The sequence below is a fragment of the Artibeus jamaicensis genome, unplaced genomic scaffold (assembly GCF_021234435.1).
Source record: "Artibeus jamaicensis isolate MK-2021 breed Jamaican fruit bat unplaced genomic scaffold, CSHL_Jam_final contig_867, whole genome shotgun sequence".
NCBI lineage: Eukaryota > Metazoa > Chordata > Mammalia > Chiroptera > Phyllostomidae > Artibeus > Artibeus jamaicensis.
In genome coordinates this window covers 6,939,739-6,956,707 of record NW_026521995.1, presented here as the reverse complement: position 1 = coordinate 6,956,707, position 16,969 = coordinate 6,939,739, and the positions used below count along the sequence as shown (strand labels likewise).

Sequence of the window (16,969 nt, the reverse complement as noted above, 5' to 3'; positions counted from 1 at the left end):
ATGCCTACTACTAAATCAAAGAAGCCAATGTGGAAGGCTGTATTGTGCACTGAATGATTCCAACTACTTGACATTCTGGAAAAGGTTAAACTTTTCCTGGAGACTGTAAAAAGATCAGTGGTTGCCAGGGGTTACAGGAGAGTAGGAGATGAATAGGTGACACAGAGAGGATTTTTAGGGCAGTGAAACTACCCTGTGTGACAGAACCATGGAATCTTGTCATTATACATTTGTTCAAAGTCAGAGAAAGTACAACACTGAGAGTGAACCCTGATGTAAACTATGGACTTTGGGTGATAATAGCTAGTCAGTGTGGGTTCACCGATTGTAATTAATGCAACACTCCGGTGATGTTATAGTGGGGGAGGCTGTGTGTGTGGGAGCACAGGGGGTATATGGGAACTCCGTACTTTCCACTGAGTTTTGCTGTGAACCTAAAATTGCTCTTAAAAAAAACAAAATCTTTCAAAATGTGTAAGCAGAATCTTAAGGGAAAAAGTAGATACTTGGTTTCCAAATCATTAATATGTTGAAATAATTGTGAAAAACATGACCTCTATGAACATTAAAAACCATAAAAAGGTGAAGTAACCATTTTCAGGATAAAGGTTACATCTAGACTCATAAAGATGGACAATGAATGCATGGACTCAGTCTCCGGGACAGGGCTCATTCTAATGCGACTCCGCCTCTGGTCTTGCCACTCTCCAATCCATCTTCCACACAACTGTCACCCTGACCCTTGTAGCAGGAAACTCAGGTCATCTTATACCCTTAATTAACATCCTTCAGCAGCCCTTATTCCCTTGAAGATCAAGTGTCAGCTCCTTATCAAGGCATGAAAAGAAGAAGTTCTACATCCTTTGGGGCTTCTGCACCTTCATTTCCAACTACTTTCTCTCACACATTTTTCAGTGAGGCACACTTGTTTAGGTCCCCAATTCTAGGTTATTTTCATACTTTAGTTCCAGTTCACACTGTTCTTATCCCAATTCTTTTTTTAAATACTATTTTCAACTACAGTTTACATTTAATATTATTTTGTTTTAGTCTCAGGTATACAGCTTAGTGGTTAAACAATCATATAATTTACATAGTGTTTCCTTGGTATTTCCAGTACCCATCTAGCACTATACATAGTTATTACAATATTATTGACTATATTCCCTATGCTCTACTTTACATCCAAGTAATTATTGTAATTATCAATTTGTATTTATTTATTTTTTTTTAGAGAGAAGGGAAGGGAAGGAGAAAAAGAGGGAGAAAAACATCAACCTGTTGTTGCCTCTTGTACGCCACCTACTGGGGACCTCACCCACAACCCAGACATATGTCCTGACTGGGAATTGAACCAGTAACTCTTTGATTTACAGGCTTGTGCTCAATCCACTGAGCTACACCAGCCAGGGCCAATTTGTACTTTTTAACCCCTTTACCTTTTTCACCCAGGCCCTGACTCCCCTCCCCTCTAGCATCTATAAGTGTATTCTCTGTATCTATGAGTCTATTTCAATTTTGTTGGTTCATTTTCTTCTTTAGATTCCAAAGGTAAGTGAAGTCATATGGTATTTGTCTGTCTCTGTCTGACTTATTTCACTTGGCATAGTACCCGTAGGTCTATCCACTCTTTTTAATGGCCAAGTAGTATTCCATTGTGTGAATGTACCACACCTTCTTTGTCTACTCACCAATGGATGGGCACTTGGGTTGCTTCCATACCTTGGCTATTGCAAATAATGCTGCAATGAACATAGGAGTGCTCAGCTTCCTTGGGTTTTTAAAAATTCTAGTTGTCCACTTTTTTGGTCTCAAGCTTTGCATCATGAGTCAATAGTCAGATTTTATGAGAATAACAAGACCATACTAGACTGAGTTGTTTTCTTCCAAAAACCAGTGAACTTCTCAAAGCAGTGGAGCCCTGTAATTAGAAAATGCACAATCCTCTCTCTCTGATTTTGTTTCAGGAATGGAAGCTATATGCCCTTTGGGTAGATCGAGTTTGGTGCAGAGTCCTTTTGGTGACATGCACGCATGTCTTTTCTTAGAGCCTTGACCCACACTTCTTGTTTAACTGAAACCCATGTGAGAGAGGGGTGAGATAAAGGACAACACCTAGACCTCAAAGTAGGTGGGAGTCATCATGGCCATAACAAAGTGACACTAGCAAAGGCAAGTGGCACTGTCCATTCCAGTCCTGGGAAAGCCAAGATGCTGATGCTGCCATTGATAATAGACAGAGTGGGCCGGCTAGGGAGGAATAGGCTGGGGCCAGTATCCTGTGACCAGATGCTATCAGAGACCACATCCTAGGCAAACAGAAGTGGGTGGGTGAAAGGAGGGGCTCTGTTATCATTATTTGCATCTGTTTGTGTGTAAGAGATATGATTATTTCTCTGTGCTTAGGTTGATTTTTGCAGGTGCCTGAAACAATAAAATGAACACTGTGCAAAGATTAGAATAAAATTAAATAGCCCTCAATTTGAATCATAGGTAATGAGTAGGAAGTTACTCAGAAATAGATAATTTCTCTGCCCTCCTTTTACTGATAAAGAAAGTTAGACCAGGGAGGTTTAGTTACTGCTCTAAAGATACATAGCCAGAGACTAGCAGCACCAAGAACTTTCTTTAACTCATAGATCTGACTCACTAGTATAAAATTGCTCTTGTTTTAAACAAGTGGCTTCCTCAGTCCTGTCATTCCACTCAAGTTTCATCAATGGTGGCTGAATGATAACACTGTACAAGTAACTAATTTTGTATGTTTTAAATGAAGATAACCAGGCATCAAATTACTATTTTTAAATTACCAAATGACTAAAAAAGACATATGCAACTCCCACACTGAGCAAAACAATTTATATAAATTCAACACTTTGTGTAATGCTTTAAAATACTTAAAAATTTCTTTCAAAAATATCATTTGACTATAACTAAAGTTGTAACTGTAATCAAAAGAAAATGCACCAGGTTGTGATTTTAGACTAGATTAAAAAGTAAGCAAATTCAGAGCAGGAAAAACAACAACCTCATTATAGACATAAGACATATGACTTTGTGCAGACAAACCAATAAAAATTCCTGTCATGACATGGCAAAAATTGCCTTGAAATGAGTTGACTCACAAAACTACTAATCAATTATTTTAAACCATGGCAGGAAAATGACACACAAATTATATGATTTCAAAAGTTTTAGAGTTTTACAGTTTGTGGGGGTTTTTTGGATAATTTGATTTTGACTTGTCTGAACTGTGCTGAATGACAAATGTACAAGTGAACTGGAAACCCTTTGACTATTCAGAAGGACACAAATGGTGGGTGCTGTCAACACCAATCAGAAACATCAGGATTTAAAAAGAGAGAAGGAGACACTCTTTATATTGCAGAGTCATCAAACTGTGCTGCAGTCAACTGTGATGGCAGCAAGCTGTGCTCAAGGGATAGGAGAATCATGCTGCTGCACTTGACTTTGAAAGTTTCCTCTTTCCAAAATGGAGTTGAAGCAGCTACTGACAAAGGACATGTTCAAGAAAGTAAAAAAAAAAAAAAAAAAGAAAGAAAGAAAGCCAGTGGGAAAACAAACCAAACAAATAAACAAAAACCAGGGGTAGTATGAAAAGGAAGTACACACTCAATTGGTTTCATTGTATGGCCTCCGAACTGGGTCTGTCTGCCCTGGAAAGTCTGAATCCCAGCTTTCAGATGGGAGACTGCCACATCCCAGGAAAGTCATCTGGAACCAGACTAAGTTTTCACAAAATATTTAGCAGTGATTGTGCCTCAGCTTCAGAAACAGCTGTTATAGTTTTCCTTATCATAAGCTGTATGTTCAGATGTCCAATAAAGAATGTGTTTACATTTGGAATATATGGCTTTAAATGAGTGAATTCTATTTGTCAGTGGATGCTAACTGCAAGACCGGTTTCACTGAATGCTACTAAACATTGCTTTACTAAGCAAGAGAGAGGAGTTGAACCAAATATAAGAGAAAGATTGCCTCTAATGAGTGGGGCTTAGAAGTAAACAAACCAATTAAAAATGATTCTTTGCTTCTAAGATAAGAACCTCTGGGGGAGGGAATTGGTAAGGTTAGCTTTCCTGATGACAGAAAGCAGAGAAGTACAGAGAGGCCTGGCCCCTGGTCAGAGCAGGAGCTGCTTGCTTCTATACAAGATGCTACAGTTTAGAGGATGCAGAGTTCTAATTATACTCTCCTGTTTTCTGCTCAGCAGGCAAACTACAGAGTCAGATCACAGTCTAAAGGAGCATCTGCCACTAGCAACATTCATCTTAAGATCAAGGATTGGAGAAAAGGTAGATGCTGCTTTTCCTTTATTCATTTTACCCCTAAATAAATCAGATACCCCCTAGTACTTATGTCAACATGTCTCCAAGGGGTGCAAGCTGTGGGTGAGGACAGAGCTATGGAGAGCCTTGGGAGGGAAAGGGATGCAGCCAAAGGGGAGGAGCCAGATTTGAATTTGAATTTGGCAGGGGTAAGTGAGGAAGATGCACCTGAAAGTGGCCACACCCAGGAAGGATTGGTGTCCAGACAGAGTTAATATTAAACTAATTAGTGTATAGTACCAGACAGCTGGAACAGAAAAATATCCTGTTTTTAATCCTGGTGCAGCTAACCTAGAATTAATGTGTTGAAACACTCAAGGGAGGATAAGGTCTTGATCCTCTGAACCAGGATGAGAGCAAAAGACCCAAGTAGTCACTGCTGATTCTTGGAACACTGGAATAGAACATAAGAATGGGACTATGTCTGAGACAGGGTGGCATGTGACATCTGAAGCATCTCCCATAGCTTGTCTGCAATCATTGGGTGGTAATCACGTCACCTGAAATATAGCTGAAACTCATGCCTTTTGAGCCAGTGACTTCCTCTCTCAGAGCTGAACCAATTACAAACATGTTTATTTCACCAGTAATAAAAATTTCTATTTTTATTAGGAAAGGTGTTAGAATCATATCTGATTCCAGATGTTATAGTTCAGACCTTCTTCCCAAAAGACAGTTCAATAAGTTAACAGCATAGTTCTCATCTTGACATGTGTACCACCTCATGCCCTACAAAAGGGTGTACACCACTCTACTTTTTAAATGAAATATCCACAATGAGTTCTACAAGCTTAGTAATCTCTTCATTGTCCAACTCCTGTTCAGTCCCCATCATTTCTCTTTCAGCTCTCCAGCAAAAGCTGCTACTGGTCAAGCAAATTCTCCTGTCTTCATACATCAATCCAGTCACCCTGCCAACCTTTGCTGCTGCTTCTTCTTTCCTCTTTTCTTCTTCTTCTTCTTCCTTCTTCTTCCTCCTCTTCTTCTTCTTCTTCTTCTTCTTCTTCTTCTTCTTCTTCTTCTTCTTCTTCTTCTTCTTCTTCTTCTTCTTCTTCTCCTTCTTCTTCTTCTCCTCCTCCTCCTCCTCCTCCTCCTCCTCCTCCTTCTCCTCCTTCTTCTTCTTCTCCTTCTCCTTCTCCTCCTTCTCCTTCTTCTCCTTCTCCTTCTCCTTCTTCTTCTTTCTTCTCCTCCTCCTCCTCCTCCTCCTCTTTCTTCCTTCTTCTCCTTGTCCTTCCTCTTTTCTGTTGTAAAGATGGAGTGGGGGAATGCAATTCACATATTGGCCACTTTTAAAACCAGGCATCTCTCTTGCCAGGAAAAAGTTCTTCACAGTAACATATTACAGCTAAGAGCAGAGCCTGCAAGTTTCCCCACAAACCTTCAGAAATCTTATCAAACAATGGATTATTTATACCATTTGACAGCCTAAAAGCTATTTCATGCATCAACAGAGAAAAGGGACTGATCATCTCCTTTCTGTCTAAAGACCACAGAACCACTGAGTTTCCTGATTTGATTAGCAGTTAACTATGTAGTTATAGAGTGACAGCCTGAGTCACAAGCCCAAAGTTCAAGGTAGAGTCCATGAATCTATAGGGAATGAATAGTTCTGAAACAAGGATGGTCAAGTTGGAGCCCCCACTTCTAAACCAAAAAAGTTACTCAACTTTTCAGCTCAAGACTTCAGTGAGTAGAGTATTTGACTAAAAATGCATTCAAACTTGGCTTTCCATTGAGTCCACAATATTCCTTTTTTCTTGTTCATATAATTTAGTATTATAGCAAAAACTGAGAACTTTTTGGGGAAGTCGTCACAATAATTCCTCTCTGGTCCCAGGAGGAATTATTTCTCCTCAGTGGGTCCTGGAAGCAGCTAGGTCCCCTCAACTTATTTCTTCCTTCTCTATACAACCAATTAATTAATCTAGAAACAGAGTAGCAATTATTTATTCATAACTCAAGGAGGGGCTCTAAGCTCTCAGGTTGTAAATAGCCAGGCACAGAGTCTCCCCATCAAATATGAATTCTTCTGGGTTATGGATAAAGGCCACACTAGAAAAATTAACTAAGAGGTGGAATGTTTTCTGATGGGCAAAGATTACCCTAACTTCTGTAAACATCTCCATGCAGGCAGGGCCCTAAATTCAAGTCAAGAGAAAAGCTTTCTTCTCTATCCTCAACCAGTTGGCAGAGATCATGCCTCATTCTCTAGGGTCAAGGTCTGCAGAATATCCTCCCTACAAGTCTACAACACCAACACTCATGTTGGAGGCAAAAGTTTTCAAAGAGAAGGAAAGACTGTAGAATTAATAGTAAGGTTTTATATATAGTTCCATATTTGGAGAAAATGCACTTAGCTACAAACTTTTCTCTATGTCAAGAACATCTATGTCTGTAGAAATATTACTTTCTGGCAAATAAATGGACCAATGGACTAAAGATTATTGTTGACAACCTTTCATTTTAGAAGACAGTCAACTTTGCCTTAAAAACAGACTATAAAATGATTAGATTCCTTAACTTTAGTGCATGTAATTTAAATGATTTTTGTAAAGTTTCAATTATATCAGCATCTTTATATTTTATACTTTACTTTTGATAAAATTTTCCAAGAGAATAATTTCATACTTTTTTTTAGCTCAAGCTCTTAGATCTGATAATTCAAGGAATCTCAGTAAACTATTTAAACAGGCACATAAACTGTTTAAAGCTGCAGGAGTATTTATGAAAATAAAATGAAAATTCAACAAACTGAGTATTACTTTCCTAACAGAGTTCATCTAAAACCCTGATTCATATTCTGAGTGAAGTATTTATTTTTTAAAAATAATTATTTATTTATTTTATTATTTTCAATTATATTTACCTTTTTCATCCATCCCCCATACCCTCTCTCATCTGGCCAACTGTCAAAATGGTCTTTGTATCTGAGTCTCTTTCTATTAAGTTTGTTGTTTACGTTGTTTTTTAGACTACATTATTGATAGATATGTATTTACTGCCATTTATTTATTTGTATTTTTAATCTTTTCCATCTTCTTCTTAAAGAAAACTCTTTAACATTTTTTGTAATACTGGTTTGGTGGTGATGAACTCCTTTACCTTTTTCTTATCTGGGAAGCTCTTTATCTGTCCTTTGATACTAAATGATAGTTTTTGAGTGTTGTAGGTCCTTGCTTTTCATCCCTTTGAATGTTTCTTGCCCATTCCTTTTAGCCTGAAAAGTTTCTTTTGAGAAATCAGCTGACAATCTTATGTAAGTTCCCTTGTAGGTAACTAGCTGTTTTTCTCTTACTGCTTTTAAGATTCTCTCTTTGTCTTTAACCTTTGGCATTCTAATTATTATGTGTCTTGGTGTGGGCCTCTTTGGATTCCTCCTGTTTGGGACTTTTTGCACTTCCTGAACTTGTACGTCTATTTTCTTCACTGGGTTAGAGAAGCTTTCCATCGTTATTTTTTCCCATAGGTTTTCAATTCCTTCCTCTTTTCCTTTTGGCACCCCTATACATGAATGTTCGCATGCTTGAAGTTGTCCCAGGGGCTCATTATACTATTTTTTTGTTTCTGGATTATTTTTTCTTTTTGATGTTTTGATTGGATGTTTTCTGCTTTCTTATTTTCCAAATATTTGTTTGGATACTCCACTTCATCTACTCCACTTTGATTCCCTATAATGTTTTTTTTCATTCCAGTTACTGTTTCCTTCATTTCCAACTTGCTCTTTTTATAGTTTTCATGCCTTTTTTTATGCTGTTGAAATTTGTACTAAATTCATCTACTTTTTTCCTAAGTTCATTTAGCATCCTTATAACCAGGGTTTCAAACTCTGCATCTAGTACATTGCTAGTCTCTATTTTATTTAGCTCTTTTTCTGGAGTTTTGTTCTTCTCTTTCATTTGAGATTTGTTTCTTTGTCTCCTCAGTTTGGCAGCTCTCCCATTTCCATTTTTATATATTAGGTAGAGCTGCTACACCTTTCTGGCTTAGTAAAGTGTCCTTATATAGTAGGTGTTTTGTAAGGTCTAGTGGCACAGCTTTCCCATTCACTCAAGCAGGGTACACTGCTATCCCATGTGGGTCATGTACATCCTCCTGTTATAATTGTGTCTTAATAGCTATTGGCATATCAATGGGATAGATTTACCCTCAAGCTGGTTTGTTGCAAAAATTGTCTATGAGCACCGTGGAGGATTATTTGTGAAGCAGTGTATCACCCTATGGAATAGGGTATACTTAAGTAGGGCTCTGATGCCCTCTGAATCTACCTCTTGAGGCACTGTGATGTGATCTGAAGCTGTCTAGAGGGTGTGCTGGCTCTGGGGCCTCTCGGCAGGTGGTGGTCAAGGTCAGTTACCACCTGAGTTCTAGCTGGGGCTGCCCATCATGGGCTACATAGCTATCTGCAGATGGCTGCAACTTGTGTTGGGATTGCAGGTATTCAGGACAAGCCAAGCTATGAAGCAAGGCTGAATGCCACTAGGGATAGGCCCGGGGCCACTTAATGAAAGGTATGGAGCCTCCTGAGGCCAGATGCTGCTTGTTTGATGGATTTCAGGAATGTCTGAAGTATGAACTGAGACAGGTAATTTTTATTGAAAAGCCCCTGGAAACAGCTTTTTTGGGCCTGCAGACTGGGTGTGGTGGGGTTTTAGGGAATCACCAAAGTGGGGCTATGGTGTTAACTAGGTTGATGGAGGCTCAGATATGGCACAGGCTATGTGGGGGAAAGGCTCAGAAAAGAGCTGGCCTCAGCACTTCAGCACTTCTGGCTGAGAGAAAGCTGCCGTTCCACCTCTTGCCCTGACGCCAGCCACTTCAGTTACTCCCCATATATCCCTGTTGCCTTAAGAGCTGTTGTTCCAAGACTGGAGCTCAGAGCAAATGAGTCAGAGTAAGTATACGTGTAGACCCTTTAAAAGGAACTGCCTGTGAGTGCAGAAGCCTTTGTCTCACTCAGACACAGTCCCAGTGGTTTTTATAGCCAGAAGTGAAATTTGAATAAGGAACTTTTCTTCCTGGAACTTGTACTTGAGCTGGGGAATCTGATGTGGAGCTGGAACCCCTCACTCCTCGGGGGGACCTCTGCAGCTGAGATGTCTCTCCTGATTTTTATCCATCACACACAGATAAGGGATCAGCCCCTTGCAAATGTACACCCTTCCTAACAGTCTGGAAAAGGCTTCTTTATATCCTTAGTTGTAGGACTTATGTTCAGCTAGAATTCAGGTACTTCTGAGTGATGGCTGTTCTGTAGTTTAGTTGTAATTTTGATGTGGTTGTGGGAAACTCCAAGTACCATATTTATGCTGTTATTTTATCAGAAGTCCCATGAACTATTCTTTATCCCTGGATCAAATCAATACAGTAAACAGTAAACTACAAAAATCAGAGTCTGAAAGATTCTTTAAAAGCCTATTAAACAATGTATTTTGTTGTAAAAATTAAAAACTACAACCAATGGCACAGAAGGAAATCTTTATTGCTGAGAAGTAAATCTATACCCTTAAATGCCTTCATTATTAAATAAGATAAATGAAGAAAAGAGGAACCAAGTATTCTCTTTAAAAAAGACCAAGAAAACAAACCAAATGACTAAATTAATAAACACATACACAATGCTGGTTGTGATTTATAACAAAAGTAAACCTGAGTTTACTCAACAAAAGTAAACAAAAGTTTTGTTTATGTTAAGGTACATACACAGAAGTAAAATTGAAATCCATGATACAGATAATGAAAAAAGTTATAGGATAGGTAAATATATTCAACAGCTGTTGTTTTGTTTTAATTTTTATTCTTAAGATTGAAAACTTCCTGTAAGCTTAATTACAGATAAAAAGAGAACAAAACCAATAAATATATAAGCTTAGAATGTGAAAGGAAACACAACCAGAGATACAGAATAAATTAAAAGTATTGTAATAAAATTTATCAGTTAAATCTATGACCTCAGATTTGATTATAGCTTTACCAAATACAGAGACCCCCCTCAAAAAAAAAGAAGAAAAGAAAAGAAAAATTTGAATAGGTAATTACCACAGAAGAATCCAAAAGTGATTAAAGACTCAGTATAAAAAAGGCCCCAGGGCCAGAGGTACACACAGATAAGTTTTGTCTCATCTTAGTTCAAAGTTTTAAAAACGAATGTTCTCCAATCTTCTCTAATTAATAAGGATAACCAGGGGTGCTTGTAAAAGACATAGATGAGTAAGTACTTCCATGGAAATTTTTATATAGTCTGGTTAGAACTTAGCTATCTGTGTCTAAGTGCTTTATATCTTAAGAGATATTGGGAACTGATTTGAACTTGATTTAAACTCTTATAGGCCAAAGAAGAAAGATTAAAATGGTCATTGTTATAATTTTAATTCTCAAATCTGATAAGGATATAAAAGAAAATTAAAATAGATAAATCTCACTGATGAAGAGATGCAAAAATTCTAAATAAAACACTAGGATACAGAGTTCAAAAATTTGTCAAAAGAGAAATATTGTTTGAGTATATTGTGATTATTCCAGAAATGTAAAGATACTTATACATTTAGAAATCTCTCAACATAATAATAGATATCAACATATGGCTTCAAAATATGATTATATCATTAGATAATGAAAAAAATTTGATGAAATTCAGCAGGATTCATAATAAAGCCTCTGAGCAAAGCACCAATAAAAGGATATTATTTATGATGTGTTCTTTTATCAGAAAAAACACTAAAACCAATTTACTCAAAACCAGAACCTAACAAGGAGACAAGCTGTAATCATTATTGCTTAATATTGCTTAGACTCTAAGTCTTAGGTGCTCTAAGTTCACAAAAGAAAAAGAAATAACTGGCAGAAAAGGGGAAAATAACCATTCTTTTTGCAGATGACATGATTACATACTTAGAGAAAGTTACCAGTGGAAAAAACATTTCATTTAGAATAACATCCCAAACCACCATACCATAGTTAGAAACAGATGTAAAAATAAAACAGGTTCTAGATGAATAATTTATAAATTCTAAAACAGACAACATCTAAACAAATGGAAAGGCACACCATGACTTGGGACGAGAAGACATAACATCATAAAAATGGCAATGCCTCCAAATTAATATATAAATATAATACAATTCTAATTAGGATTTCAACTGAGGGTCTAAGAACTGAATAAGTTGGTTTTAAAATTTATATGTAAAATTAAATGTCAGACAATAGCTAAGAAAAGCATGGAAAGTGAGAACAGGACTTATCTTACTAGGTAGGATGCCTTAGCAGAAAAACATAGTATCAAACCACTCTAATCAAGTCAACAGAATATTGGTACAGAACAGAGAGATTTACATATGTCTGTGTTCATTGCCACATTATTGGAGGCAGCCAAAACATGGAGGCAACCAAAGTGTCCTTCAACAGATGATTGCACAGGGAAGATATAGTACATATGTACAGTGGACTACTACTCAGCCATAAGAAAAGATTAAATACTGCCATTTGTGACAATATAGATGGACCTTGAGAATATTATGCTAAGCAAAATAAGTCAGAATAATCTAAGAACCATATGATTTTACATATGTGTGGGATATAAAACTGCAACTAATACGGAAAACTATGGCAATTATCAGAAGGTCGGGGGTGGGAAGAATAGGAAAGGGTAAAGAGGGCTATTACCTGGTGACCGAAGATGGTCTAACTTTGGGTGGTGGGTACATAATGCAATATACAGATCATGTATCATAGAAGTGTACAATTGAAACCTATATAGCCCCACTTACCAAAGTCACCCTAATAAATTTAATTAAAAATATGTTAAAAGGGCAACATACATAAATATACAGTTCATAAAAACACAAACCCAGGCAGCCAGAAAACAAATGGAAATATGTTCAATTCACTATTAAAGATATGCAAACTTGAAATGCGATGCTACTTTCACCCATCAGACAAACAAATATTGAAAAAGCTACAGTCCATGGTAGACAGGGGTGGGGATGAGGAGGGCACTTTTATACATTGCTGGTGGAAATATTAAGTATTTCAGAATTCTTGGAAGGCACTCTTGGAATTCATATTCAAATTTAAAGCACATATACTGTTTGACCAAACAATACCATTACTAGAGATTTATTCCATAGAAATAAAAGCACTAGTAAATAAAGACACATTTTGGTTTTGCTTTTTGTGATAAAGATCTGGAAACATTAATAGTTGTATGCCCAGACATAGCTGAATGGCTAAATAAAAGTAGAATATACCATGGAACACTATGATGCCTTTAAGAGAACTGATTTAGTGCTATACTAAGTGATTTGAAGGTATTTTTCACGAAGTATTGCTGAGTAAGAAAAACTGGATATAGAAGAGTGTGTGTAATATAATCCCATATTAATAAAATAATAGCTAACCATCCAGATATAGGTACATGTACACATTTGTGTTTATGTGTGTGGTGTGGAGTATGTATATGTGTGGAGTATCTACAAGTAAGATTTTATGAGCAGGGAGATAAATATGGAATATTAGACTATGTATGCTGGATTGTTAACATCCATTAGCTAGAGGAAAAGAAAGAGAGAAGCTATGGATGAAAGGGGGTGGGATGGGGAAGACAGAACTGATAAAAATGGAAGTTTTGAAAAAATACTGCACTAGAAATTGACAAGCTGATCCTCATATAGAGGTTCAAGAAACCCAAAACAATCTTGAAAAAGAAGAATAAAGTTGGAGGAGTCACACATCCCAATTTCAAAACTTATTACAAAGCTATGGTAATTAAGACAGTGTGGTACTGGCATAAAGACAGATATAGAGATCAGATAATAGAATTGAGAGTTCAGGAGTAATTCTATACATTTGTGGTCAACTGATTTTCAACAAGGATGCCAGGACCAATAGATGGGAAAGAACACTCTTTTCAACACATGGTTGTGATACAACTGAATATCACATGTAGAAGAAGCTGGGTCTCTATCTCAAATCAGGCACAAAAATCAACTCAAAATGGAACCAAGACTTGAATGTAAGAGCTAAAATTCTTTAGCTCATAAAAGAAAGCTTAGCCGAAATTCTTCATGACTTTGGTTTAGCAGTCATTTCTTATGCATGACACTGAAATCACAAGCAACAAGAGAAAAAAATAGATAAACTGGACATCAGAAAAAGTTTGTGTGCTTCAAAGGACACCATCAGAAGTGTGAAAAGACAATAAATGGAAGAATAATTTTGTGCCCTGGCTGGTGTGGCTCAATGGATTGAGCAACTGGCCTGTGAACCAGAGGCTTGCCAGTTCGATTCCCAGTCAGGAATGCCTGGGTTGCAGGCCAAGTCTTCAGTAGGTGGCACATGCCAGACAACCACACACTGATGTTTCTCTCCCTCTCTTTCTCCCTCCCTTCCCCTCTGTCAAAAAATAAATAAATACAATCTTTTTAAAAAAGAAGAGATTTGCAAATTATATATCTGATAAGAAACTTGTATTCATAATTTAAAGAATAGTTACAACTCAATAATAAAAAGACAACCAATTAGGCAAAAGATATGAATAGATCCTTTCTTAAAAAGTTCTATTAAAATAGGCAAAAGATTTGAATAGACATTTCTTCAAAGAAGATATGTAAATGACCAGTAAGTACATGAAAAGAAGTTCAGCATCATAAGCCATTTAGGGAAATGCAAATCAAACCCTCAGTGAGATACCACTTCGCACCCACCAGAATGGCTATGCTCAAGAAGACATAAAAACTTTATGTTTTTAAGTGTTGGGGAGAAGACAAAGAAATGGGAAACTTCATACACTGCTGGTTGGAATGTAAAATTGTACAGCCACTTTGGAAAAGTCTGGCAGTTTCTTGAAAGGTTAAACATAGAGTTACTCTATGATCCAGTTGTTTATGCCTAGTTATATAACTAGGAGAAATGAAAACTTACATCTATACAAAAATTATACAGAAATGTTCATAGCAGTATTATTCATAATGACCAAAAAATGGAAACAGCCTTAATGGCAACAAACTGAAGAATGGACAAATAACATGAGGTACATCCATACAATGGAATATTATTCAACAATAATAAGAAATAAAGTAATGACACATGCTACAATGTGGATGAAGTTTGAAAATGTTTCATTAAATGAGAGAAGCCAGTTACAAAGATGATATATGGCATCGCTCTATTTATGTAAAATGTCCATAATCAAGAGGTCTGTAGTGATAGAAGGCAGAGGAGGGATAGGAATGAGGAGAAACTGCTTCTAGCATGTTTCTTTTCAGGGCGAAAATTTTAGAACATGAAAATATTCTGAAAATGGTGATGGATACAGACACCAATGGATATGCCAGGAGTCATTAAAAGGCACTGTTGCCCTGGCTGGGTGGCTCAGCTGGCTGGAGTGACAGTCTCATCCACCAGAAAGCTTGCAGGCTGGATTCCTAGTCAGGGCACATACCTAGGTTGCAGGTTCGATCCCTGGTCAGGGAGCACATGGAAGGCAACTGATCCATGTTTCTCTCTTATATCAATATTTTTCTCTTGCTCTCTCTCTCTCTCCCCCTTCCTCTCTCTCTAAAATCAATAAGCATATCTTTGGGTGAGGATTTTAAAAAATGTACTTTTAAATGGCTGACTTGTATGGCACATGAATTATATTAATAAAGTTGTTATAAAAAAGATTGCACTAGAAAACCACATGTAATATGATCACATTTATGCATATATAAAATTTTGCATATGCAGGAGATGCAAATGTATGTAAAATAAAAGATTAAGAACAAAACCAAATTCAGTTACACCTCAAGACCACTGTTTCTGTATCTATAAACATAATTCTACTCATCTCATAAGGTTACTTGAGTAATTAAAAGGATGACCCATGTAAAGCACTTAGCATAAAGCTTGGCATACATTAATCACTTGATAATTGCTAACTCTTGTAATTAGCGATGATGAAAAGATACTTCCCAAAGCAGTTCAGATGCCTTTCATACTTACCTCCATTGTAAAACCTATGACTTTGAAACATTGCTCAATTAATTCATATTGAGATTTATAGAAACTATTGTTCGTCATGTCCTGTACTGTTCTGAGGTGATCGTTTTGTAGGTATCTGAAAAAATACGGAAGGATAAGTAAAAATCTAAAATTAACTGGAAAGCGAAAGTATTATTTATGAAAAGTACAATCTGCTGAATTACCTGGGAGGCTTATTTTCAGGCAGTTTATAATGAGCTAGTTTCTTCTTTTCAGCTAAACCAGCATAGATGTAGTAAAAAACATGAAAATTTTTTTCTCCACTAAAAAAGTAAGATATTTTCAGTAAGGTGGTTAGTAGGAGTATTTATTAATCACTGATATTACTTGGCAATATAATTATCAGAACAACAACTGTGAGTACCAATATGGGTTTCCTGGGATGCTGGATTTTGGCTTTGTGGTTGTTCTTGTTGGTATTATATTCAACAATCATTGTCACTGAATTCCTTATATTACTAAACATTTTATATGAATCACTCAATGCCTGTTTGCAAGTGAGTCCAGGCACTGTTGCAGGCACTGGGATGCAGCAGGAGCAAACAGTCAAAAATCCCTGACAAGCAAAATAGCGACAGACTCCTAACAGAGCAGGATGACAGCTAAAGGGGAGGAAGGGTAGGGAGTGGAGGGGTTGAGCAAAAAGGAAAAAGGACTCATGGACATGACAACAGTGTGGTGATTGTAGGGGGTGGGGGGGAAGAAGAGTATAAGGGGGATATGGGGTAATGGAAAAAACATAATAAAAGATCCCTAACTTCTTTGAATTTACATGCCAGTGGAGCAGAGAGGAAAAGAAACTAATAATACAGATAGACAGCGTGCCAATGATCATAAGCGCTACATTATCTTACTGACCTGCCATAACCCCCTGGTTATTGCACATGCACTTCCCTCATTTTACATACAAGGAAACTGAGGCTCAGAGCAGCTACTGATCTCCTCTCAGGTCAGAGCTGATGGCTAAACTGGGTTCAAACCAGGGCTGTTTGAATCCAAAGCCCATGTCTTTAACCACATTGTTACACTGGCTTTGTGGGGCTCAGTTTTCTCACTGTATGAGAAACGTATTATGAGTCTCAAGTTCTATGACTCTGGGGTTCTACATATAAACAGCGTTCCCAGATTTTAGAATAATGCAATTAAAGGAACGTGAGTCAAACGGTAAGTCTCTGGCTCAGGATGGTCCACCTTCTCTTCCTTTTCTTGTCTTCCTTTTTTACAAACACAACAGCAGAGGGGGTCCTACTGCTCTCTGCCTGCCAGGCAAATCTCCAAAGATGGAGTTTGGTGAAAAAGAAAGGAATCTTTTATTTAATGGCAAGTTCCTGCCTAAAATACCTGGGTAACGAAAGTACGGGGAAAGGAAAAGTCAGATTATGACATATTTAAATATTTATCATTACAACTACTACATAGGTTGAAGAGCGAAAAATAACCTAAGAACAAAAATCTGTTCACAGAGCTATTACCACCAAGGTCTTTGGAAATAATGGCAAGTTTCTGCCTTAAAGGCCATTTCCTCTAAGACACCCAAAGAAAAATCACCCTGTCACCCTCTGCAAGCTCAGTTCAAGGTTGCACCAGGAACCTCTTTTCCCACC

At 37.2% G+C, this 16,969-nt stretch overlaps 1 protein-coding gene across 1 annotated transcript in view; it reads right to left on the bottom strand.

The window, feature by feature from the left end:
• MYO3A (myosin IIIA) overlaps positions 1 to 16,969 on the bottom strand; it is a 201,491-nt gene that overhangs the window by 94,324 nt on the left and 90,198 nt on the right. The window contains exons 14-15 of the mRNA XM_037146339.2: positions 15,530 to 15,628; positions 15,327 to 15,441 (exon numbers count right to left, since the gene is read on the bottom strand). Of these exons, the coding sequence (XP_037002234.2) occupies positions 15,327 to 15,441; positions 15,530 to 15,628 (214 nt within the window). The remainder of the gene's footprint in view (positions 1 to 15,326; positions 15,442 to 15,529; positions 15,629 to 16,969) is intronic.